Genomic DNA, 24,049 nt, shown 5'->3' with positions numbered 1-24,049 from the left:
CTTATTACTTAACAAATATCCAAAGTAAACAAGTGGAGCTGAACAACTGTGGCTGAGCTTTATTTGCCCACCATTACACTGAGGTTTGTAGTACAGCTGATGGGTTATGCAAACAAAGCGGACTTTTTAAACACAGATGTGTCAGCACAACTTTTTTGTTGTGTGTCTTGTATTTATCTATTTACTTTATTTCCTTTTAATGGATAGATCCTGGTGAAGAACCTGCAGTTTGAGGATGGAAAGATGATCCCTGCCGCCAAGTATTTCTCTGCTGGAGAAAGCTCCAGTGTGGAGCTGACCGATGATGAAAAGAAGCTAGCAGAAGAAATTAAGGTAAGTTAAAGGTTTTTTTCTCAACTGAAAACAAATAACTGAATGAAAGAAAGTTGAACTGGTGAAAGGTGACATTTGTCTCCCTTTTTTATGCTAAAGAACATCTGGAAGGGCATTTTAAGCAATGTACCAGCCATTGAGGACACCACAGACTTCTTTAAGTCTGGAGCTGCCTCCATGGATGTTGTAAGGTAAGGCACTGTCATATTTTAGATATAAAATTCAGAATAAACCCCAATTAAATCAGAAGGAATCATTAAATATTATATCTTAAAAAAAAAAAAAAAGCAAAAATGTCTGCACTGTAAAACAGATGAAGAACTGTCTCCTCTGTGTGTTCAGGTTAGTTGAGGAGGTCAAGCAAAAGTGTGCTGGAGTCCAGCTGCAGAATGAGGACGTGTACATGGCTACCACTTTCCAGGACTTCATCCAGATGTTTGTACGCAAATATAGAGGAGAAGACCAAGAGGAGGAACTGATCGTTGACTATGTCAGTCTGATCAACAGCTTGAAAAGAGTGAAGCAGTTTGGCTAGAAACTTTCATTTAATTTAATCTGTTTTCCTTTTTTTATGTCTCCAGGCAACCAAAGATTTGAACAACATGACAGTAAAAATGCCCTACCAGTGTTTTATTGATGGCAAGTTTGAGGATGCAGAAAGTGGCAAGACGTATGATACCATCAATCCCACTGATGGATCTGTAAGGCACTGGACCATCCTTGCATCCATTTTTAACTAAGCTTGCACATTTTAATCAACAAAGTATTTTTACCTAGGTGATCTGTAAGGTGTCCTATGCTTCAGTGGGAGATGTGGACAGGGCTGTGGCCGCAGCAAAAGATGCTTACGACAACGGACCATGGGGCAAGATGAATCCCAGAGACAGAGGAAGTCTGCTGTACAAGTGAGTAGTTCCATGTGTTGACATGATCAGATCAGTTAACTGGATTCGCAGTCATGAAGCATAGAGGAAAACACAAAGAAAACCATAAACAAAAGTTGTTGTTTTTTTTCCTGCCGCAACACTAAACCCTTTTAAAAGTTAGAAAAATATGCAGAAAACAATTTGGCCGACAAATCAAAACATGTGCAGCTAGACTGCTACAAAATGAATGCAAAATGCATCATTTTAGGTTTAGGTGTTCACGTGTTCTTACCTGCACTATAAAAAAAACCTTTTTTAATAACCTGGCCGTGTATTAGTTCTCTGATTTCCTGGTATGCTAACAACCTACATTCCCTACATAGTTGTATGTAATATAGCAAATGTAGCTAATCTAGATAATGTAAATGTAACTAATGTAGCTGTTTTATGTAACGTGTTTATGTAGCTAATGCAGCTAATGTAGTTAAAGTAGCTAATGTGGTCAATGTAGCTAATGTAGTAAGTGTCGTTAATGTAGTTAATGTACTTTATGTACTTTATGTAGCTAAAGGAGCTGATGTAGTTATACAACGAATGCAAATAATGTAGTTACAGTAGCTAATGTAGCTAAAGTGACTAATATAGTTTATGTAGCTAATGCAGCTAATGTAGTTAAAGTAGCTAATGTTGTCAATGTAGCTCATGTAGTTGGTGTCGCTAATGTAGTCAATGTACTTTATGTATAAAAAGGAGTTGATGTAGTTATACAACAAATGCAAATAATGTAGTTACTGTAGCTAAAGTGACTAATATAGTTTGAGTAGCTAATGTAGTTAATGTAGTTATTGTGGTCAATGTAGCTAATGTAGTTGGTGTTGTTAATGTAGTTCATTTACTTTATGTACTTTATGTAGCTAAAGGAGCTGATGTAGTTAAACAACAAATTCAAATAATGTACTCACGGTAGCTAATGTAGTTAATGTACTTTATGTACTTTATGTAGCTAAAGCAGCTGATTGTAGTTATGCAACAAGTGCAAAAAATGTAGTTACGGTAGCTAACGTGACTAATAGGGGTGGGAAAATCGAATCAAAAAATCGAAAATCAGGATTTTTTGTTTCACAATTTTAAAATCGATTTTTTGGTTAAAAAATTGATTTTTTTTTTTCAGTTAAATAAAATTATTCCACCATAAAATTTTTGTCATTTTTATTTTTTTTTTATTGATCTTTTTACTTGTCTTCTTGGGCTTTATAGCAGCAGAATGATGGTCTGGAGAATGTATTGTTTTTTCCTAATTGAAATCAATATAAATTACGAGCAAAAAGAAGTTTTATAAATTCATTTTTGTTTTTAATCTACAAAAATCAGCAATATCAAAGAATTTTGAGAATCGCAATTTAAATCGAACCGGCACCTAAAAAATTGGAATCGAATCGAATCTGGACAAAAGCATATCGTCACAGCCCTAGTGACTAATGTAGTTTATGTAGCTAATGCAGTTAATGTAATTAATGTAGCTAATGTGGTCAATGTTGCTAAGGTAGGTAATGTAGTTAGTAGGGCTGACGATATGCTTTTGTCCCGATTCAATTCAATTCAATTCAACTTTATTTATATAGCGTCAAATCACGACAATGCCATCTCAAGACGCTTTACAGACAGAGAGGAAAACATGATGAAAGTCAATTGATAATAGCCTATATAAGGAAACCAACAGATTGAGTTGAGTCCAACTCAATCTTGAGTTGAGTCCAACTCAATCTCCCATCCTGAGCAAGCACACTGGCAACAGTGGGAAGGAAAAAACTCCCTTTTAACAGGAAGGAAACCTCCGGCAGAACCCGGCTCAAGAACAGGCAGCCATCTGCCTCTGCTGTGTGGGGGGAAGAGGACAGAAAGACAACAGACAACAGGAACTGCTACTGCCGGCCAGGGAGACCTGCTGAGACAGGAGACATACATGTTAATGATACAACACTGTTATTGGGGGGGGATAAAAGAGAGAGATAAAGAGAAAGAGAAAGAAGCTCAGTGTATCAGAAAATGTCCCTCAGCAGTCTAAACCTATAGCAGCATAACTAAGGGATGCTAGCCATCCCTAGCTATAGGACTTATCAAAAAGATAAGTCTTCAGCCTAGTCTTAAAGGTGGGGAGGGTGTCTGCTTCCCTAACACTAACTGGGAGCTTATTCGATCAGAGAGGGGCCTGATAACCAAAGGCTCGATTCCAATTTCTTTGGGTGCTGATTTGAGTTATATTGTGATTCTCACAATTCTGCGATATTGCTGATTTTTTTAGATTAAAAACAAAATAATTGTATGAAACTTTTTTTTTCTTGATTTCAATGAGAAAAAACTACACAGTAGACAGACTATCATTCTGCTGCTTTAGTGCACAAGAAGACAAGTAAAATGATCAATAAAAACAATAAAAATGACAAAATTTTATAATGTATTTTTATTTGTTAAAAACAATCGTTTTTAAAAGATTTTTGTGAAGCAAAAATATCCCAATTTTCGATTTTTCAATTAGATTTTCCCACCACTTGTAGTTAGTGTAGGGAATGTATTTTATGTCGCTAATGGAGCTGATGTAGTTATGCAGCTAATTTAATTAATGTCGTTACTGTAGCTTATGTAGCTAATGGTTGGGTCAAAGAACCACCTTTTGAACAATGAACTCAGTGTCCCAAATGTGTCATTCAGGTACCAAGTATTAGCTGATTTTTTCCCACCAAATTATCAATACCTGATTAGATTTTCCTGGATTATAATCACCCTGACATTCTGCTCCCTGACCTTCTCTCTCCAGGCTTGCAGACTTGATGGAGGAACACCAGGAGGAGTTGGCCACCATCGAATCCATTGACTCTGGAGCCGTTTACACACTCGCCCTCAAAACACATGTAGGGATGTCCATACAGACTTTCCGCTACTTTGCTGGCTGGTGTGACAAGATCCAGGTAGGATGCTGTTCTGTTTGGTTTTAACCCAAATAGAAGCTTTGTTAATTGTCACTACTAACTAAATACAACATATGAACTATTGCTTTCCTGCAGGGGAAGACAATCCCTATCAACCAAGCCAGGCCCAACCGCAACCTAACTTTCACTAAAAAAGAACCTCTGGGGTAAAGCTCAGCTCAAACTAAATGCTGATGATCAACTTTCTCTTATTTGTAAGTGCGGCCTCCTGAGCTATGTGTATTTGTTTTTTCTGACAGCGTTTGTGCCATAGTCATCCCGTGGAATTACCCACTCATGATGCTGGCTTGGAAGAGTGCTGCCTGTCTAGCAGCAGGAAACACACTTGTTCTTAAACCTGCTCAGGTGAGCATCAGCATATGTTATAAACAACAACAAAACATGAAATCATTCATACCCCCTTATACTGTTATCTTAATTTCGTTCAGTAGAGCATTGACGGAGAGAGCTTTGTTTTAAGCATTATTTCTAATCTTTACAGGTTACTCCACTGACTGCTCTGAAGTTTGCTGAGCTTTCCGTGAAAGCCGGCATTCCAAAAGGAGTCATCAATATTTTACCTGGCTCTGGTAATGAACCTAAAGAACCTTTTTTTTGACATTGTGTCCTTTCTTAAATGCATCAGGAAACTGTAAAAATCAAAGACAATGCTTCCTAATCTTAACCTCCAGGCTTGTGTCATTGCAAGACCTTCCTACATTCCCAATAGTGTGACATTTTTACCTGAATGAGCATCAGGATCACGCAGTTTTGGTGCACTTTTATCTCTCTCCACCTCGCTTCATATTGTAACTCAGCCGTAGAGTTTACTATAAGCATTTCTGTTTGGCATATGTTTACTCAGTGACTGTATGCCTTTCATCATCTCATCCAGGTGGAATGGTAGGACAACGTCTGTCCGATCACCCAGACATCCGCAAGCTGGGCTTCACTGGCTCCACGCCGATTGGAAAACAGATCATGAAGAGGTAAGAACCCACATAGTTTTTGGTTCTTGGATCAGATAATTGCAGCTAATGTATTTATGCAATTTCCCTTTGGTTTCCTCTTTCAGCTGTGCGGTCAGTAACTTGAAGAAGGTCTCTCTGGAGCTGGGAGGGAAATCACCTCTTATCATTTTCAGTGACTGCGACATGGACAAGGCTGTTCGTATGGTGAGAGAGAAATTAACATTTTGGTTGAGTTATTTTTTTTTTTATTATTATTATTTTCTCATATAAATTAAAAACAATGCTTTGTGTCCTACTCCACAGGGAATGAGTTCTGTGTTTTTCAACAAGGGTGAGAACTGCATAGCTGCTGGACGTCTGTTTGTGGAGGAGTCCATACACGATGAGTACATCAGCCGAGTGGTGAGTAGATCAGAACACTGACACTGTGCACCTTCCAAACTCTTGTTATTGTTTTAGTTTGCCCACCATTATCCTTCAAGGTGGAGGAGATCAAGAAAATGAAAATCGGAGACCCTCTGGATCGGTCTACAGACCACGGCCCACAGAACCACAAAGCCCACCTGGACAAACTGCTGGAGTACTGCGAAATGGGAGTGAAGGAGGGAGCCACGCTGGTGTATGGAGGCAGACAGGTGGATAGACCAGGTACATCATGCTCAACTGCTTTTACTCACTATAGTGTATGCAAATTTACAGACTTGCTGTTTACTTTAAAATAAATCATTGGCCTTCCTTATTAAAGTTTTTAAGGTTTTCTTATTCATCAATCAATTCAACTTTACTTATAAAGCACTTTTCATACAAAACTTAAAGTAGCACGAAAGTCCTTAACAAAAATCATTAATTCATTCATTCATTATCTAAACCGCTTAATCCTATGGGGTCGTGGGGAAGCTGGAGCCTATCCCAGCAGTTTTTGGGCAAAAGGCAGGATACACTCTGGACAGCCTGCCAGTCCATTGCAGGGCCTTTACAAAAATCCAATATAAAAAATTTATCAAAAACAACAGATTTGACCTTGTTCCTCTTCAGACTCCTATGTGTGATTATATTTTAAACATCCCGGACGAGCCCCCAATTTGTCACGACCGGCGCGGAAGGCCGTGACAACAATGACGGAAGGCCATGCTGTACATACATAAAGATGTATTTATTTAAAGAAAGCACTTAAAGTACCTGTATGCAGCGTGTAAATGTGGAAATCCGTAGTGTAAAGTGGTTGCAAGTCAGTGTCTGAACAAACCAAGCTGTGGGCTGAGAGAGGACAAGAGCAAACATCCCACAGCGTTTTATAGGCAGGTGTGCTACAGCCAGGTGCTCTGATGACTGGAACCTCCCATAGCACACTGTTGGAGAAATTATTATGAGTTTGGTTTTTATTAAGTATTAGACACATATGCATTGATTTGCTGTGATCCTGCTGTGTTTTGTGTCTATGCACAAAGCTTTCTTTAAGTTATATGATCCTTGTCTGGAATGTGCAGACAAAGTCTGAGACAGGAAGAGTTTCCTGCAGGACATCTGTTTTTGTCAGCTGCTTGGTTGACCAGTTGTTAAAGGTTAAAGGTAATAAAGTAATATAGTGAGTGATTGATGCTTAGTGAGCTCAGTTTAGCTTTGGAGGAGAGAATGATTGTTTTCTGTGGTCTGCCCAGCAACTAGGAGGAGTTAAGCATGGTTTATAATCGGGTGTTACTTCAGCATCTGCAGAGAGAGTTCTCTCTCCAAGCTCCAGCGTGTGCTTGTATTAGTTTATAATAAAATGTTCATTGTAAGAAGACAGTTGACTCTTAGATGTATTACAACTTCTCAAGACCAGAGTATTTTCCACCACAGTTTTTGGGGCTCGTCCGGGATCCTGCGTCAGTCCGCCCAGGTTGGGGATAGACGGGTTGGCCACCTGAATCGACAGATTCATCCTAAGAACCTCAATTAGAGAATTTCAGAGGACAGGACGTCTTTCTCCCACCCGTGGTCGACTACGCCAGGACTCCTTCTGAACCAGTGTGAAAAGACAATGGTGAGAAGTGTTATTCTAAATTTACATTAATTTTCAGACTCAAACTGGAGTCAAACATTACTAGAAATTTATCACAAATTAATAATCAATATCTTAATTAATAATCACAATATTTTTCTGTTTTGTGGTCAATTGTCTTCATTATTCTCATTGTGACAGGGATTCTCCTCCTCACCTCCTCATCGAAATAATAACTCAAGGGATAAGAGAATAACTTAAGACGAGACCAGGTTGACGTCATAAATAAAATCCTGTGAGTTTAAGTTAAGTTTAGGTTAAAGTTTAAGTTAAAAATTGTGAGTAACAAGACCAAGTCGTAAGTGCTGTGAGCTAGACGTAGCAAGACCAGACCAGTAAATCTTGTGAGTTACAAGACCGAGACCAGTAAATTAGTCAGTAAGTCCTGTGAGCTCGAGAAGCAAGACCAGGCCAACCTTGAGTTAGAAGACGGAGAGGAAAGCCATCTTGAGTGAGGAGGAACAGAGAAGAAACTGTGTGGGCTGGTTTCTGGAGACATTGAGAATTTTGCCTGATAATTCTACAAAGGTGTGGAATTGACCCTCTGTGTACATCCGCTGCAAACAGAACTAGTTCCTTTGCAGTAGGAGGTTGATGTACAGCACCATTAAAGAGTTGAAATCTCTGTCTTCATGTGAGGGGAAACTGGGGTGGTTGTGTAAAATTTCCTGTGTTAAACTTGATTGGATTGATTGTGTGGAGAATTAAAACCACGTCTTGTGAAGCCACACCGGACTCTCGCAGGAGAGCCTAGAAGCTTGTGTGGGGGTAGACAAACGTGGGGGCACGACCCATTCACATGCATTCATCCAACTGTTGAAGTGAATTGTTTGTGTAAAATCTAATTTACTGCAGTAAGAAAAATATAAAAAACAACAACAAAAAATGTATGAGAGAGTTTCAGACATGAAGGAGGCCCAGAGAGGGAAGTGAAAAAAAGAGTGTGTTTATTAAAGGCCTTCTGTTCACTGAAGGGGATGATGTCATAGCATGTTAGGCAGAAACAAACATATAAATCCTGTGTAAAATAGCTGCTTGTGCTTTTCTTCCTAAAGCTTTTATAAGAGCATAAAAGCCACTCCCTGTATGAATGTGGAACCTTTTCCTAAGGAAAAGCAATTCTTTATTATCACCTGAGAACATTTTAAAGAGCAACAACATAATGAGAAAGAAAACATCTGAAATGTGAGAGATTTGATTTATAGTATTAGGAACTTATTATGTTAAATTACTGTACATTGTGTAGGCAATAAGCTTAGGTTTCTGTCTGTTCCTTTTCACATATTTACAAGGTGATTTTTATTCCTTTACTACTGCAATTATTAATTTACACCTAGCATGTCTAAATAAATTTAGATAAACTGGAAATAAATAATGCAGCTGAAGGATGCTGAAAATAAGCATAATGTTAGGGAAAAAAGAAAATTCTTGACCTTAAAATAGGAATGGTGAACCAACGTAACTTTGCCAGAGTAAATTTCTCTTGCAATAAATTCACTTTAGCTAAATGTGAGCTAACGGCGAGAAGAGAAGTTCTCAGAACAAGTGTATCTTCTTAGCAAGATCATGTTCAGCTTTCCCAGGAGAGAACTGAGTCATAAATCCACTGATAATATAGTCTCACACACACAATTACAATGTAATATTCAAGTTACAGGATGTTCACAGCACAGAACATGGTCCACATAATATGTTTGCCACAGGATTCAGAAGAAAACTATTATAATTATGAGGCGATGATCTTTATTTTCCCCTTACTGGAGAAGAAAATACACTACATGACCAAATGGTTCAGTCTCAAAAGCTCGTCTGCTGTATGGTGTTGGACACGTTGCAGCATTCCTTTCTAAACCCTTGTCAGCATGCAGCTTGGTCCACAGGGACCTCAATTGTCTATCCTGCCTGGAGGGGATTCAGAGGAGGGGCTGGGAGAGAGTGAGTTCTTGATCCGGGTCACTGCAGAGTTCTGGGTGTCACACATGTGGTCAGTCAGGAAACTGGAGCAGAAACGGTCCCTACAACCTACAGCATCATTCCACCTCCCTTCTGTGACAGCTCTGAGTCCTGGAGCAGAACCTGATATGCAGATGTGGCTGCAAAGACCCGGCCGCTGCTGATGGCCCGGAGATCCCAGAACCAGAGGGTCTGGCAGAGCCCTGTTGGTTGTGACTGTGAACAGTGTGGATATGGCTCCTATGGTGGACATTTGAGCTGGATTTTCACCTTTGACCTCTGGAGGTGATGGATCCTCCTTGTCCTCAGACTGTGTTACAGTTGTGGGATTTTCTGGAACTAAAAGACTAACGGATGTGGCCGGCAGGCAGCACGAATCCCACCCCGACTACAGAGTCAGATGATGTTTTCTGGAATAAGCTGCACCCTGATTCTGTCAGAAAGACTGTTGGGTTCACTCAGTTCTCTGTGGAAAACCTGGATCTCCTTCCTTGAACTTTTGCCCACTCTGATCCTTTACATGTCACTCTTTGTTAATTACACATATGAACCTGATTTATCTACCAGGAAGCTTTGATGAACATGTGTTGGGCACTTCCTGGCATGAATTTCTGATTGTATGCTGATTGGAGGAGAGCATGGTGGCTGTGGCGCGTCTGACTCCTGAGCAGATCGAGTGATACGAGCTGAATGATTATACACAAGACCAGGCCAAGAAATGAGGCCCTACAACCAAACATTTACTCACTGTTTCTGCTTAGCTTTATACCACATTTATGAGCATGCATAAAATTTTGCACTCCTGCAGACTTCTGCAACTGAACAATGTCACAGACATCTCTGCTCTGCTGCAGGGAAGCTGAACAGTTCATACAGACAAGTTAACTTCTGGCACGCTGTGCCTTATAGGAAAATAAATAGATTTTTTTTTAAAAAAGGTGATGAATACTAAGTTTTTAATGTTTGAGACAGAATAGATGTCAAAAGGGAAAAAATAAGCCGCTATATGACATTAAATAAGAAGGTAGTTTTGTAATTTCCCGACTTCAGTGAATGCAACACAGGTACAACAATCTTCGTGTTTTATTTGCTGACAGCTTGGTGTTTCATCCCTAATCTGAATTCATTATTTTGAATTAAAGCAGATATGCTCAGTGGTCAAAATACACATCAGATGATTTTTGTTTAAAGAGTAGGACCAACTCTTGCGATGGCTGCCAGTAAACAGACCAGTCTCTTAGTTAACATGCTTAATAGGTAAACAAACAAGTCATTTAAGCCCTGTATGTCCTCAAAATAACATGAATATGAGGCAGATTATTTGTAACAGTATTGATACTTCCAAAGTTAAGCTAACTATGCTAAACCGTTAGCCTTGGCCTTTTCTGTTACACACGTTTGCATTAAAATCATTAAGGAAGAAGTGCTGCTGTGAGTGTGTGCACGTACATGTGTGCATCGTGTTGTTGTAGATGAAAACAGTTTTGCCATCAGTATTAGAAGTTTGTTTCTAAATGCTGCTTTAGTTCAAATGTAGATAGAAAACAAACAGCTTTATTATGACCTGAAGGTCTCTGGCTGTTCAGTACCTGAAGTCCAGCTGTTAAAGATGGGTTTACATCTTGTTGCTTTATGCTTATGCTTATGTTCACAATATATTTGGAATAGGAAGCCAGTCTTATCATGATCTCAGTTTTGTCTGTGTTATGCATTAATGAGGATGCTGGCTGTTGCATGTGTGTGTTGCTTCTGAATGGGTCTGTTGAAGTCTGGGAGAGACAAACCAGAGTAAACCATGAGACTAAACTAGACTACATTACTGATTAAATCAACAGTTCTGAATGAGCTTTATTTAATATATGCAGAGATTCTTCAGTGTGGTTCTGCTTCTGTCATTTAGCAGACATGACATAAACAACACGAGCAGTAAATCAGAAAGGAAGTTCCAGCATGGATAAGTGTTGGTCAGACTGCTGGGAGTCCAGTTTGACACATGTCCTGCTATGCAGTACTAGAGGATTTTTCTGGTTGTTGGTTAAGATGAGACTACCTGATAGGAACTTTGCAATAATTAATTAAATGAATTTGGTTACTTTGAATGCTTACCTACCAGATAAATGAGTGGCCCTAACTGTTGCTTTGTATTGTTCATGTTTTACTCCATGACTGTTTAGCTGAAACTGACTATCTTCTGCACCCCCCAGGCCTGGCCCCTGACCGACCTCTAGTTGACCCTGACTTGATTTTCCTTTTGATGCTGTTTGCTCTGACTGTGACGCGGTGGAGGCTGCAGCTCTTCCGTCTCAGTTCTCATTACTTGAGCTTACTCTTTAGCTGAAAACAAGTCCATGTTTTGGTGCTCTCTTATGAATGACTTTCTGGATGCCATTTTCCTGAATGTTTTCCTCCCACAGGTTGCAGACGGGGAAATTTCCTTCTGGCTCTCTTTTCAGGTCTTCCTTGGACCAAAAGTACTTTCTCTGGTTCTGATGTATATGCACATGCGTAACATGGAAACATGGGCCTTTTTGTGATTCTTTTTGCAGGACCCTCACCCAAGTGGGCATGGTTCCTTCCAAGACTGCCTGTTCAGAGACAGCTCTGTGTGAAAGTAATGTTTTAACATACTGTCCTAACCTCATAAGAACCCTTTTCAGGCATTTGCACACAGGTGAAAGCTGCCCTTCATGAATCAGCATCTACGCAGCTCTATTCACTTCAGCCTGTAGATTTTGTCCTGATAAGAAGTTTTAAACATCAGCACTGGAACCAACATCGATGGTTTAGGCCATTTCAGGTTGTCCTGACGACCCAGACAGTGGTAAAGGTCGCAGAGTGAGCTGCTTGGCACTACAGATTGCTTGCACCTCCTGAAGCTCTTCAGTCTGAAGTTATGGAAGAATAACGCACCACCCAACAAAGGGCAGAATAATCCCTGTGGTTGCGTGGGTAAGTGAGATAGTCTACTCTCACACCTGAAGACCAGCCTTCGCTCTCAAGCAAGATCAGTGAGAGGTGAAAGAAGCGCTCCACTGTGACTGTGACATGCCAAGTCCCACCAGAAGGCCGACAGTGTCTTCACTACACCTCTGTCACCCCCTAAGAGGAACGATTTGTTTCCACTTTTCTTAAATTCATTCTTAGACTCAGATTTTGAAGCTGAAGTAAATAGCTCCTCACTATTGTAATTTCTGAAAGATTCTTTTAAAACCTTATAGGCATGAGGCTCCTGATGTTTTGAGAATGTTGTCTTCTGTCTGTATTTTTGCATTCTGATAACAATTTCTCTTCTTATTGTTGGTCCTGTAGGACCAATAGGAGGGAGAGTGTTGGAGAAATTATTATGAGTTTGGTTTTTATTAAGTATTAGACATATATGCATTGATTTGCTGTGATCCTGCTGTGTTTTGTGTCTATGCACAAAGCTTTCTTTAAGTTATATGATCCTTGTCTGGAATGTGCAGACAAAGTCTGAGACAGGAAGAGTTTCCTGCAGGACATCTGTTTTTGTCAGCTGCTTGGTTGACCAGTTGTTAAAGGTTAAAGGTTAAAGGTAATAAAGTAATATAGTGAGTGATTGATGCTTAGTGAGCTCAGTTTAGCTTTGGAGGAGAGAATGATTGTTTTCTGTGGTCTGCCCAGCAACTAGGAGGAGTTAAGCATGGTTTATAATCGGGTGTTACTTCAGCATCTGCAGAGAGAGTTCTCTCTCCAAGCTCCAGCGTGTGCTTGTATTAGTTTATAATAAAATGTTCTTTGTAAGAAGACAGTTGACTCTTAGATGTATTACAACTTCTCAAGACCAGAGTATTTTCCACCACAACACCTACCTACAAAATAAAGAAAAACATAGTTAAGCCAGGCCATCACAAGGAAAAAGGCTTCTAAGGGTTAAGAATGCTATCAGATATTAGGGGGAAAAAGGTGTATTTGTGCAAAGAGACATCAGAGGCAGAAGAGACTATGCAAGGTTGTTTAAATAAATAAATAACTGTGATAGTGAAGTAGTGAAATGAGTTCCATGTATGATCTCAGTCAACATTCCTACTGAAGATCTGATTTATTCTTTGGGAAACCAGAAAGCAAAGCGTTACAATAATCAATCCTGTTGTTGGTAATAAAAACATGTTCTAAAGATTTACATCCTATTCGCACTGAACTCATAGTCCGGACTTCATATTTGTGGCTGTTTCCCTTCAGGTTTCTTCATGGATCCCACTGTTTTCACTGACGTGGAGGACCACATGTTCATCGCCAAAGAGGAGTCTTTTGGCCCTGTCATGGTGGTGTCCAAGTTCAAAGATGGGTAAGTAAACATAACAGGCAATTTGGCATCAAACTACCGCATTGTTTATGTGGCTAACCATCACCCATCCTCTGTCCTCTTACTCCAAACCCCAGTGATGTGGATGGAGTGCTTCACAGAGCCAATGATACAGAGTATGGCCTGGCCTCGGGCGTGTTCACCCGTGACATTAACAAGGCCATGTATGTGAGCGAGCGACTGGAAGCCGGAACTGTCTTCGTAAACACGTACAACAAGACCGACGTCGCCTCACCGTTCGGAGGCTTCAAGCAGTCAGGCTTTGGCAAAGACCTCGGTCAGTAGAAACTAATGCTTGGTCACATGTTCCAATGTAAAAATGGAGTTAAAGACCATATTGTAGGTTAGAACCCCTCTTAAATCAGTATTTAAAAAAATATTGTTAAACTGATGTTAAATAAAACCAGTAACAACATCTCGCCTGTAGATGGCATGTTTTTCATTCATTTTAAGGGTACTAATGAATACACGCCATCTACAGGCCAGATGCTGCTACTGCATCCTTTGCGAGTGGGTGCTTTTCATGGCAGGGGTGTTTTTCCGCACAACACCTGTCTCCCTCTGCCTATGTCACTTTCAGTCTTGTGGTTTTAGATGCAGTAGTAAAATTCTTACAGAAACTACTTCAAAAGCCCAAATGGTGTTTTTATAAGTGTGTTTTTAATCAACATCAATTCCTACAATTTTGTTCTAAATGCTGATTTAAGGGGGGCTCTACTACAATATGCCCCTTAATGGTTAAGTTACACTTGAGAATAAGTTGAGAATAGCGCTGTTAAGCATTGGTTTCTGTACAACTCAATCTGTGGCTATCCCTAAAACCACTGGCTGTAGCCAATCATCCTCTGGAAAAACAGGCTCCTTTTTCTGACTGTGGATAATATGGAGGGTCTCTCAGAAGCCCCACAACAGGGGTCTCCAACTCCTGTCCTCATGAGCTACCATCCTGCAGGTTTTAGTGTTTTCATGCTGCAACACACCTGACCCAAAGCAGTGGCTCATTAACAGGCAGGTGCAGAAAGACGACAACAAGTTGTTTGAACCTCTGGTTTGAACCTTTTTCATTTGAATCAAGTGTGTTGTAGCAGGGAAACACTAAAAGCTGCAGGACGGTAGCTCTCAAGGACCAAAACTGGAGATCCCTGCCCTACAAGCTCCTAACCAGTTCATGTTTTCTGTTTCCACCACAGGAGAGGACGCCCTCATGGAATACCTCAAGACCAAAGCAGTCACTGTGGAGTACTGAGGCTCTCCCAGCGAACTCTGACCCGCATCTGTGCAGGAAAAGAATTGGTCAGTCTGTGCGAGTCAGACATCCAGCATTCAGTGCTTTCAGTGTGCTACTGCACCGTTTTCCAGTCAGTGTGTGTGAGTGTGAGTGTGTGGTCATGAGTACTGTACAAACATTTGAGAGAGCTTGGTTGTTTGTTAGCCATAAATGTGGACAAGGTGCCTGTCTTTTTCTTAGTTTTCTCTGAAAATTCATATGAATCGCAGAAAAGGTTTCTTTTTTTTTTTTTACTCACTCTTCCATGTGGATCGAACTTCAGCTGAACACCACCCTGCCTAATGTGAGTCAAGCTGTTTGCATCTCAATTTTTTAGAAAGAAGCATTGAAGAAACAGAAGTGGGTTTTACATTTAGAACAAAACATCACTCCTCATTTCCTCCTGAAACCCCTTTTTATTGTTATATATATTCTTTATGGATTCTATTCATTCAACATCACTCTTTCCTTATTAACTAGTGATGCTGCCTTCACTGCTCCTTAACTCTTTTTTTCCATTCATTACTGGACAAAAACTGTTGTGTTCCTAAATATCTCTGTGATGCTGGATGCGTATAGTTGAAACATACACTTTATTAGTTATGCGTAGAATGAAGTGGTGGTCAACCTTGTATTTGTGGCACACATTTACTTGCTGGAAGAGGCCATGTATATGTTAAATTTGGCTGTTACAGTGGTTGTCATGGTGACATTACTTCTCGGTTCCTCATAAAGGACAAGGATTTTACAAAAAGATCATGAGAAAAGTAATTTGAAAATCTTTCTTTGGGATCAAAGGGAGTTGAGTTGTTCCAGTCATTTGCTAAACAGGAATCTTCTAACAACATGAGTTGAGTTTATTTTAACCTGGGCCAATGTTTTATCTTCATTTACCAGGATGTTCCAGCAAACAGACAATGTAAATAGAAAATCTAGGACATGATAGAATAAAACAGCAGATCGTGGTTTGTTTGTTCTTTGAAAACACCACAACACACTAAATTCCTAGAAACAATGATTTCTCATGAAGGGTTTGAATCCTAATTGCTTTCATCCACACAGAGTTCAAAGTTAACCCTTGAACCCTTTGCCTTTCTTTTTAGGCCCCCTCTCTAACATTGCATCATTTCTCCATGACTACAAAGTAAAGGGAAAACTTGTGAATTCTGGTAAGATGTGTAAATATGTGTAAATGTGTTAGTGGTGAGAAATAAATGAACATGGCATATAGTGTAAATAGAAAAATAAATGTTCAAGCTTGCCTGAAAACAGGAAAACAACCAACACTTTTGGTAAGAATAAGACTGTCCCTTTGGAATGATGCAGCTGTAGCTCTGAACCTGCATCAAAACTTAGATAAATATATGAATATTATCTCTGATAAAGCAAAGCACAACGAAATTTGGGAAGTTTAGTCCAGGTGGACAAGTGAGGTCACCAAAATAGCCATTTTGGCACAGTTTGTCACCATCTGGAAACAGGGGAACTAAGCCAAAAGGTGCAGTGTGTAAGGAAATCAATGGTCAACAAAAGTACAATGTAACGTCCTTAAAAACTGTTTCTTTTGTTTGTTTTTTTTAACATCTGATAACTTGTGTTTTTATTCTCTTAAAATGAGTCATTTATATCTACTTTCTGTATGTTAGCATCAAGCAGCAACCTCCATAAAAGTGAAGCCTATGCGGTGCCTAAGTGCATAGGTGTATAGAAGCCTAAGTGCATAAAACTGCAGTTCCCTCTTCATCCTCTAGGGGAGCTGGCTGCAAAACAGAGCAAATCCCCATAGACTCCCATGTTAAAAGGCCAACTTCACAGCAGAAATAAACATGTTTACAGCCTGGTTCAAAAATCCATTTTCAGTTTAATAGGTCAGGTTTACCTTCATGACAACTGTGGGGGGAGTGAATTTTTTCTAACTCACCCATTTAAAAGTAATTTAATCTCAAAATTTGGCACATTTAGGGGCGTGTCCTTTTGATTGACAGGTACCTGATCTCCTGCTTCAAGTAAGAAGGATGCAGAATATCTGCAGTTTTAGCTTTAGCAAGCTTACCTCCATTAGCTGGCTAGGTCCTGCTATCTCCAGGTTAGCTCGGTTAGCTCCTAGCTACAGGCAGCTCGGAGTTCGCTCGATGTCAATCATCCACCATGACTCCTACAGCTCCCCTCTCAGCTCCACCTCTTTGCCCATAGTTGTATTTTCCGGGCGAGACGACACACATGCCCCTGTCAAGATGGCGATGGTCGGAACTTCCAACCAAGCTTCAATTCAACTCTTCAAAAACCTATTGGTGACGTCACGGAGGCTCCGTCATCTTTTTATATACAGTCTATGGCAACTGCCATATTTGTGCTACCGTTTTTAGTACAGATAAACAACTCCATACAATTTGAGAATCCTCTGAGCTATAAAACTGCAGAACTAGCTTTGTTTGATAGATGTTAGAGCATTGTTTTGGACAACAGCTTAAAAAGTACATAGAAAAAGCCAATACCCATTTTGAAGTAGTTGCCAGTAGTGCAGTAGTCATATCTGTAGCTGTGCTTGGCTTTTGAAGTCATTTCTATGCCCATGTTTACCACTAGATGTCAGTTATTCTTACACATTGCACCTTTAATTCTTTGTTGTATTACTCCACCTTTAACAGTCTCCAGTGTGTGTAGCTACATCTAAACATTGAAAACACTCGCAAGATCTCTCGGCCTCCTTTGCACATTACCCTTTTTAGTTTGTTTGACCACCACTTCATTCTCCTGGAACTTGGGCTTGCAACATCCATGTGAAGGGATACAAGCAAACGACCCACAACTCAGCGAGATATCGCTTGTGAAGTTTATTTTCTGGCCACAACTCAGTAAATGAAAAGCGTCAAACTGTGAAGAAAACCAGAAACACAAAATGTTAATTATTTATTAAAAAAGGAAATACTGGGGCTTTTTTTTGATTGACTTAAGTCTTAATGAAGTTACAGAAGGCGATTCACGTCTGATCACTTTACATTTAAGTTTTAACCTTTTAATCCTTTAAAAATTTTCAATGTACATTTAATTTTTTGTATTTGCTAGCTGTTTCATATCATGTTCAAGATATACAACTTTCCATTTAGAAAACAGTCAGAAGTTATAAGACATCTTTTTATTTACCATTCTTAGATAAAAAATCTTTTCCAAATGGTTCACGGTGTGGGGTCAGAATGTACAGTGTGTCATATTTGATTTGGAAGTGAAACATGAAAAGCCTTATTTTTCTTATCATTCATAGGAGGTATGAGCACACAAAGTATTGTAAACATGCAGCATTTAATTATCACTAGACAAAGCCATTGTTAGCTCTCCATCTGCATGTTCTGGTATTTTACAGCACTTATTTCTAGCTTCCTAAATGTTGACATTCACTCTGCTTCCTTTGTCAAATCTGACTTTCTTTGTAAATATTATTTTTACAAAACCAGGATTAAAAGGAGTATTTAATATATTTTTGACACGATTTGTCACGGAGAAAAGCTGTACATGTTGTAACACTTTACTGAAACACCAGCTAGATGTTTTTATTCATCACTAATGTGAAAAAGTCATGAAATTAGTTTTATATTTGTATCTCGTTGTGATTCCAGGCAGTAAGGGCTACAAAGCTAGTGAGAGCAGTCCCATCAATAAACAGTATTTCCTTCAGCAGTGTCAGCCTTACATGTTTTTGATTTTATTTCTTTTGTGTCATGCTGATATTGTAAATTGTGTTAACAAACTCAGTCGCTGGGAAAAGTCACATTGTTTACTCAAAATTTGGTATTTTTGAGCGCAAACATCCAGACAATCAACCACACCAATGTGATGCACCGGATTTTATCCATTTTCCTAACAAGGGACTCCACAATGATCAGTGCCCAACATATACAGACGTAGACAAAACTGTTGGTACCTTTCGGTCAATAAAAGAAAAAAAAAAAAATCACAAAAATAAGTTTTATCTGACAAAAGTAATAAAACATGAAAATTCTGTGAAATTTAACCAATGAAAGTCAGACATTGCTTTTCAACCATGCTTCAACAGAATTATATAATGAATTATATATTATACATTATCCCAACTATTTTGTCCACATCTGTAAAGAGGTTCGCCAATGGTTCCATAATCTGGAAGAGAATCTGACAACACTGCATTCAGGGTTAACCAACATAGCTATTATATTATTTTCGGACTCAGACATAATACATGATGCTGTATGCATCAGGTTAGGTAAGACAGCAGGGCAGGTTGGTGCCCCGACACTGACAAACATGGCTCGCACAGGAACTTCTTGACAGTCTCGACAGCAGCTTCATACAACCATTATAAGCCACCTGAGTTTTCTCAAGCTTCCTTTTTATATCGAAACCACAGACTGGCGGTGTAAAAAGGTGTACGCTTTAATTCACTTAAACAAGTGAGATCGTCACTGACACAGAGCACATGCTAAACTTATGATGGCACATTCGCTTGAGCATCCAGCCTCTCCAAGGTGCTACTTTTACCTCAAGTCATGTTACGGACCAGTTTCTGTGTGCTTTTCCAGCCTTTCGCTGCCATCCAAACTTTTTTTGAGATATGCTGCTATCATCAAATTTAAAATGACCAAATAGTTTTTATTAAACTGTAAAGAAAATGAAAAATACTTTAACTCAGAAGGAAATTAGTGTTGTTGTACTTTTTTCACATCCTGCTGTCAATAAAATATTGGTGTTTGAGTTTTGAAAGTCATTACATTCAGTTTTCTTTTAGTGTAAAACATTTTGGAAATTGGGATTGCAATATTTCTTATATTAGCCTTATTTAGAATGTTTTTACATTAATTCTGTCTGGTTCAATAAGAAAAATCTATTTAACTTTTGAAAAATTGTTTTATTAAATCTGAAAATCTGTTGTTTTTTTTTTTAAATCTCCAACTGCTTTTTCAAACAAGACAACTTCGCCGTACTCAGACAGCCTCCACAGTCACCAGACCTCAGTCTAAATGAGAAGCGTTGAGATGTGGTGGAAGGGTAAATTCTCATCATGGATGTGCAGAAACTGTGTGATGCTTCATGTCAGTATGAAGCAAATATAATGTTTCAAACACCGTGTTAAATCTGTGCAATGAAACATAAGAGCAATTCAGAAGACAAAATGGCTTTAATCCGGCATCAGGAAGGTGTTCTTAATAATGCTGAGGGTGAGCTTTGAATAAATCTTTTTATTATAAGGTTTTTATTGTTATTATAATTATTACAAAGCTACTTTATGTTTGCATAAATGTTACCATATTTAAATATTCTGCTTGACTGAATGATTAAAACTATTTGAGGCTAAAATTAACAATTATTAATGCAATTATTAAAAATACTAATGGATAAACTGAGGCTTTGATTTCGTATCTTTCTTCATAATTCTGTCATTCATGTCAGCAGGGAAGTATGGTGCCTAAACAGATACAGGAATGTGTGAAAGGAAAACTAAAGTAATGAAAATGATTAATAAAAACAAGTAGATTCACCTTAACACGTACTCATAGTGAGGGCATTCGCTCAGCTGACGTCCAAACAAGAGAAGTTACTACAGTATCTGTTCCTGCTCTTTTATGGAATAAAGAAAAAAAAAAAATCAAATGTCTTTCCCAAAGGGATGAGAAGCGTCTACGAGTCTCCATGCAGGAGCTTTCTGCTCCCCTTCACCAGAATAAACTACCCCAGCGGTAGTTTTAGAAATAGTTCCTCAAGTGGAGAAAAAACTTGTCCAAGTCTGTCCAGCTCACTCCTCTACTCCCGCTGATCGTCCACAACCTGAATGTTGACCTTCCCCTTCTTGCTTTCATGTCCAGGCAGTTTGAGGTTCTGCTCTGTGACCTCGCCGTCATCGCTCTCCGAGTCGGAAGACTCCTCAGAGTCCGACGTGTCCTCGCTGCCTTCAGAGTCGCTGTTTGACCCGTTGAGCTCCACCAGCGCTACATCCTGGGGAAAAAAAGGAGGAAATTACATAACTTTATTTATATGTATTAAGATGTTTTATTGCACTTAAAGCCTTGTGGAGACTCATGTTGAAATTAAGTTAAATGATAAATAAAAAAAAAAAAAGAATCTTCTGTATTACGGCTGGGCGATCGGACCAAAATTTCATATCCCATTATAGCTCATTTTATATCCCCATAAGGATATAAAGGTTTTAGTGTCATTTTGTGCGAGTCATCAGTTATGTGTCAGATGTGCTTGACAACAGCAGCAGTGATCTCCTTCCATCTGTGGGAACTATGGCTGTATGACGTTTCACAGGTAAATACCTGGTGCAGCATTTTGCGTCTGGAGTTTATTATGAGCGCTTTTCCATGCAACAGAAATTTCCCATTTTTTTGTGAACAAGCTGATCCGTTTTGGTTGGCTGGTCATCTTTTAATGAATTATCCTGCTCTGAAACGCGTCTGCTACCGACTTTCTCCATGTTTGTTTGTATATTGCAGCGTGCATGCCGTAAAGTGCATCTTGATGTAAAATACTTAAGTAAAGCACCTTATCATGGCCTAAACGATAGTCTCATATTAAAAGAGACATTTTCTATCGTCCAAAAGATATATATCATCATATCGCCCAGCCCTATTCTGTATTCTGCGTTTTCAAACAGCTGTGTTAGCAACAGTGCTTACTTTCTCTCCTCATGACTCAAAGACCACTGTGAAGGGCATGCATGCATAGCAACTGTGAAAGAGGTCCAGGCCAATTTGTCTTCTCATCTTGGTTCTAATCTATTTTCTAAAACTCATCTGAGGTCATGATGGAGAAGGAGGCCCAAGGGACACCCCCCCCCCCCCCCCCCCCCCCCCCCCCCCCACCTCTCCTCATCTGATCAATCAAACTGACCCCAGCCCACCCTCCAAAGATAGATCATTTCAGCCACTTGTATCTCATCAGTCACCTCTCTTCACAGCAACAGACTGGATCAGGACCCTCATTACTAATAATGAAATGAAGCCATCCAATTAATGGATGGCTTCATCCTAAGATTATACATTTTAAAAAAAAGACACCGACATACCCAAACTTCTTTTCCTAAAACAAAGATCTTGGTCTGAGAAAGTCAGCAAAGGATGCAACTCTTGAGTTCCTTAAACATGATCTCTTCCCCTGTCCATGATCAATGCTCTTAACCTGCTCATGTTATCTTGTCATATAGTTCTTTAAAAGCTCATGGTTTCAACATTGTGTTGTTAAAACTACACATGCAAGCTGACTGACGACAAAAGAGCGCCAGTACTAGGTTTTTCATCTGATCACCAGTCTAAAGATTCTTTATGTATGGCTGTGGAAAATGGCAACAAAACACAGTATGATGTTAGAAAGATGACTGACACCGACCATCTCTATGACCTTTTCTGTCTTTTCCACATTCTCTATGTCAAAGTGTCCAGCAGGAGCGTCTTCCATCTGCTGCTTCAGCTTCTTGTTTGCTTCGGCCATCTGAGGGAGGAAGTTCTGCAGCCGCTCTAGCACTGAATCACAGACAAATCAAACAAAACATCAACTATAAACACATTCTATATATGTATATATTTTTTGTTTTCCTGTGAAGAAGTCTCACCGCTGCTTCTTGGGACTCTCTCTGTCTGTAGGGATGTTCCAGCCTTTGGCTTGAGGAGAAGTTTGTCACTGAGACCTAGTGGCGCAGAAAAAAAGTTATTGACACTAAATAACACCTAATCTACAAACACCTAATAGCAATTTAAGGAATATAGAGATAAAAGTGAAAATAAAACTTAGAATAACCCTGAAAATGGTAACAAAAATATGGGATTGTAACAGCTTAGAGGAAGCTACTAGATGCTTAACTTAGAACATCTTTCTTATTAAAAAAAAAAAAAAAAAAAAAAAAAAAAAAGGTGTCTTTACTACACAAACTAAGTTAGTTTGACTTGTCTCAAACCACTGTGGTGAGCAGTTGTCAGCCAGGATATTTCTTTTAAAAACATAACATAGTTTATTCCTGGTAATTCATTCTTCCTCGTTTTATTGTATTAAAATGAAAAACAAACCTCTGCCATTTCCGCACGTCAATAAAGCCCGTGAACTCGTTTTCTTTGTATTTAACTCCATTTTAAGAAAGATAGTTTGTTTTCTTCGACATGTGTTACTCGGGGTTCCACATCCGGGTTAAAGTTTAAGACCCCATAAATTTTGTCCTCCAGCGCCCTCTAGCGATACGGAAGAACAAAAAACTATGTATAACATTTGGGCGTAATAAAACAAACATCATTTTCAGACCCTGTTTAATTGACTTCATCAAATATTTAGTACTTGTTAAATGCCATTTAAACCCATACAGTGTGTGTGTTTTTTATTTTTAAAGGTTACTCTACGCTTGCGCAGTGCAACAAACATATCTGAGTGGCACATCTTTTTATATACAGAGAATAGTTGTATAAAGAGGTCTTACTCTGATGTCGATACTGACACCCGATACATACGTAATACGTATGCGTTTTATTGCAAGTTAATCTTCGTGTCATTAAAGTGAAATGCTGACTTTCTCTACTTCATCAATGTTATAAATGCATGTATAAAATATTAGTCCGTTGTAAGATGAAATAATTGAATGAACAGTGAAAAATACGAAACAAAAATATTTTTGTCGATGTGCTTTTTGTACTGTGGTTTATGCTTTTAAATACATTACACAGACATAAATTTATTTATAGAATTAAATAACATGAGAATAATGCAAAAGAAAGAAAGTAAGAATGTACTTTAAAAAGAATGAACAAGACCTTTTCAAAACAAGACCTTCATCAACCTTGCATAGACGATCTTTGGAGGCACTTTTCGCTGTGACGCGGAGCCTGCTGGCAGCCTGTCAAGGAAGACTCACATCTCCACCCCTGCTTGAAATTCCTTCTTACTAGAGAGGTAACTATAAAAGAGAAGAAAAAAAAAACCACACAATATTTATACTTAATTAAGTATACTGTTGTTTCCCCCCTAACTCTAGCTAGTTTTCTCCTGGTTTGCGTATAACGTTGAGCGAACAGCAGGTATCTTCACCTCCTTCCTACTGTTTTGATTTCTGCACAGCTAGCTAACAGCACCGTGTTATTCAGCTAACACAAAATAAACCTTTGGTTTTCTTCACTAAATAATTCGCTAAATGTTTGATTCTGCTGTTAAAAGACGTAAAAACAGAGTTGCTTTCATAATTATACCGATGAGACCTGAAGAAGGCTAAATACTGTCTTTTCTAAAGCTGTGTCTGGTTGAAATTCACAGCTAATAGATTAAACTAGTTATGATTAGTTTTATATGTTGATCTTCCTCCTGTTAGAGATGTAATACT

General features: G+C 39.0%; 3 protein-coding genes across 4 annotated transcripts in view; 2 read left to right on the top strand and 1 right to left on the bottom strand.

Annotated features, from left to right (window-relative positions):
- The window catches only part of aldh1l2 (aldehyde dehydrogenase 1 family, member L2), a 28,262-nt gene extending 9,899 nt beyond the window's left edge, over positions 1-18,363 (top strand). Inside the window, exons 8-23 of one of the 2 annotated variants that reach the window (XM_079263005.1) lie at positions 208-333; positions 433-524; positions 676-823; positions 915-1,034; positions 1,111-1,238; positions 4,015-4,165; positions 4,262-4,332; positions 4,426-4,531; positions 4,668-4,755; positions 5,061-5,154; positions 5,241-5,340; positions 5,440-5,538; positions 5,619-5,784; positions 13,331-13,436; positions 13,532-13,731; positions 14,645-18,363. In XM_079263005.1, coding sequence (XP_079119131.1) covers positions 208-333; positions 433-524; positions 676-823; positions 915-1,034; positions 1,111-1,238; positions 4,015-4,165; positions 4,262-4,332; positions 4,426-4,531; positions 4,668-4,755; positions 5,061-5,154; positions 5,241-5,340; positions 5,440-5,538; positions 5,619-5,784; positions 13,331-13,436; positions 13,532-13,731; positions 14,645-14,700 — 1,851 coding nt within the window. In that variant the 3' untranslated portion in view covers positions 14,701-18,363. Of the gene's footprint in view, positions 1-207; positions 334-432; positions 525-675; positions 824-914; positions 1,035-1,110; positions 1,239-4,014; positions 4,166-4,261; positions 4,333-4,425; positions 4,532-4,667; positions 4,756-5,060; positions 5,155-5,240; positions 5,341-5,439; positions 5,539-5,618; positions 5,785-6,975; positions 7,113-13,330; positions 13,437-13,531; positions 13,732-14,644 lie in introns of those variants that run through there. The other variant, XM_079263006.1, reaches the window with a different exon arrangement.
- Positions 18,364-19,928: 1,565 nt separating this feature from the next.
- On the bottom strand, positions 19,929-22,859 carry nopchap1 (NOP protein chaperone 1). Its single transcript, XM_079262931.1, has 4 exons — positions 22,755-22,859; positions 22,304-22,378; positions 22,093-22,214; positions 19,929-20,685 (listed from the first exon to the last, which is right to left on the bottom strand). The coding sequence occupies exons 1-4, from the start codon at positions 22,813-22,815 to the stop codon at positions 20,494-20,496; spliced, it is 450 nt and encodes a 149-aa protein (XP_079119057.1). The 5' UTR covers positions 22,816-22,859; the 3' UTR covers positions 19,929-20,493.
- A 701-nt stretch (positions 22,860-23,560) lies between these two features.
- slc41a2b (solute carrier family 41 member 2b) overlaps positions 23,561-24,049 on the top strand; it is a 46,033-nt gene continuing 45,544 nt past the window's right edge. Inside the window, exon 1 of the mRNA XM_079263196.1 lies at positions 23,561-23,625. The gene's annotated coding sequence lies outside the window, so the exon portion shown is untranslated. The remainder of the gene's footprint in view (positions 23,626-24,049) is intronic.

The sequence above is a fragment of the Telmatherina bonti genome, assembly GCF_933228915.1.
Source record: "Telmatherina bonti genome assembly, chromosome: 23".
In the NCBI taxonomy this organism is placed as follows: domain Eukaryota; kingdom Metazoa; phylum Chordata; class Actinopteri; order Atheriniformes; family Telmatherinidae; genus Telmatherina; species Telmatherina bonti.
The sequence above is the reverse complement of the archived record's forward strand: the minus strand, read 5'-3'. Positions and strand labels throughout refer to the sequence as shown.

What these genes read in the sequence shown, in the direction of transcription:
- nopchap1 (XM_079262931.1), bottom strand. Translation starts at nt 22,815, where the DNA reads ATGGAGTTAAATACAAAGAAAACGAGTTCACGGGCTTTATTGACGTGC. An exon ending in GACGTGCGGAAATGGCAGAG is followed by an intron (nt 22,379 to 22,754) that starts GTTTGTTTTTCA and finishes CTGCGCCACTAG; the next exon opens with GTCTCAGTGACAAACTTCTC. An exon ending in ATGTGGAAAAGACAGAAAAG is followed by an intron (nt 20,686 to 22,092) that starts GTCATAGAGATG and finishes TTTTTTCCCCAG; the next exon opens with GATGTAGCGCTGGTGGAGCT.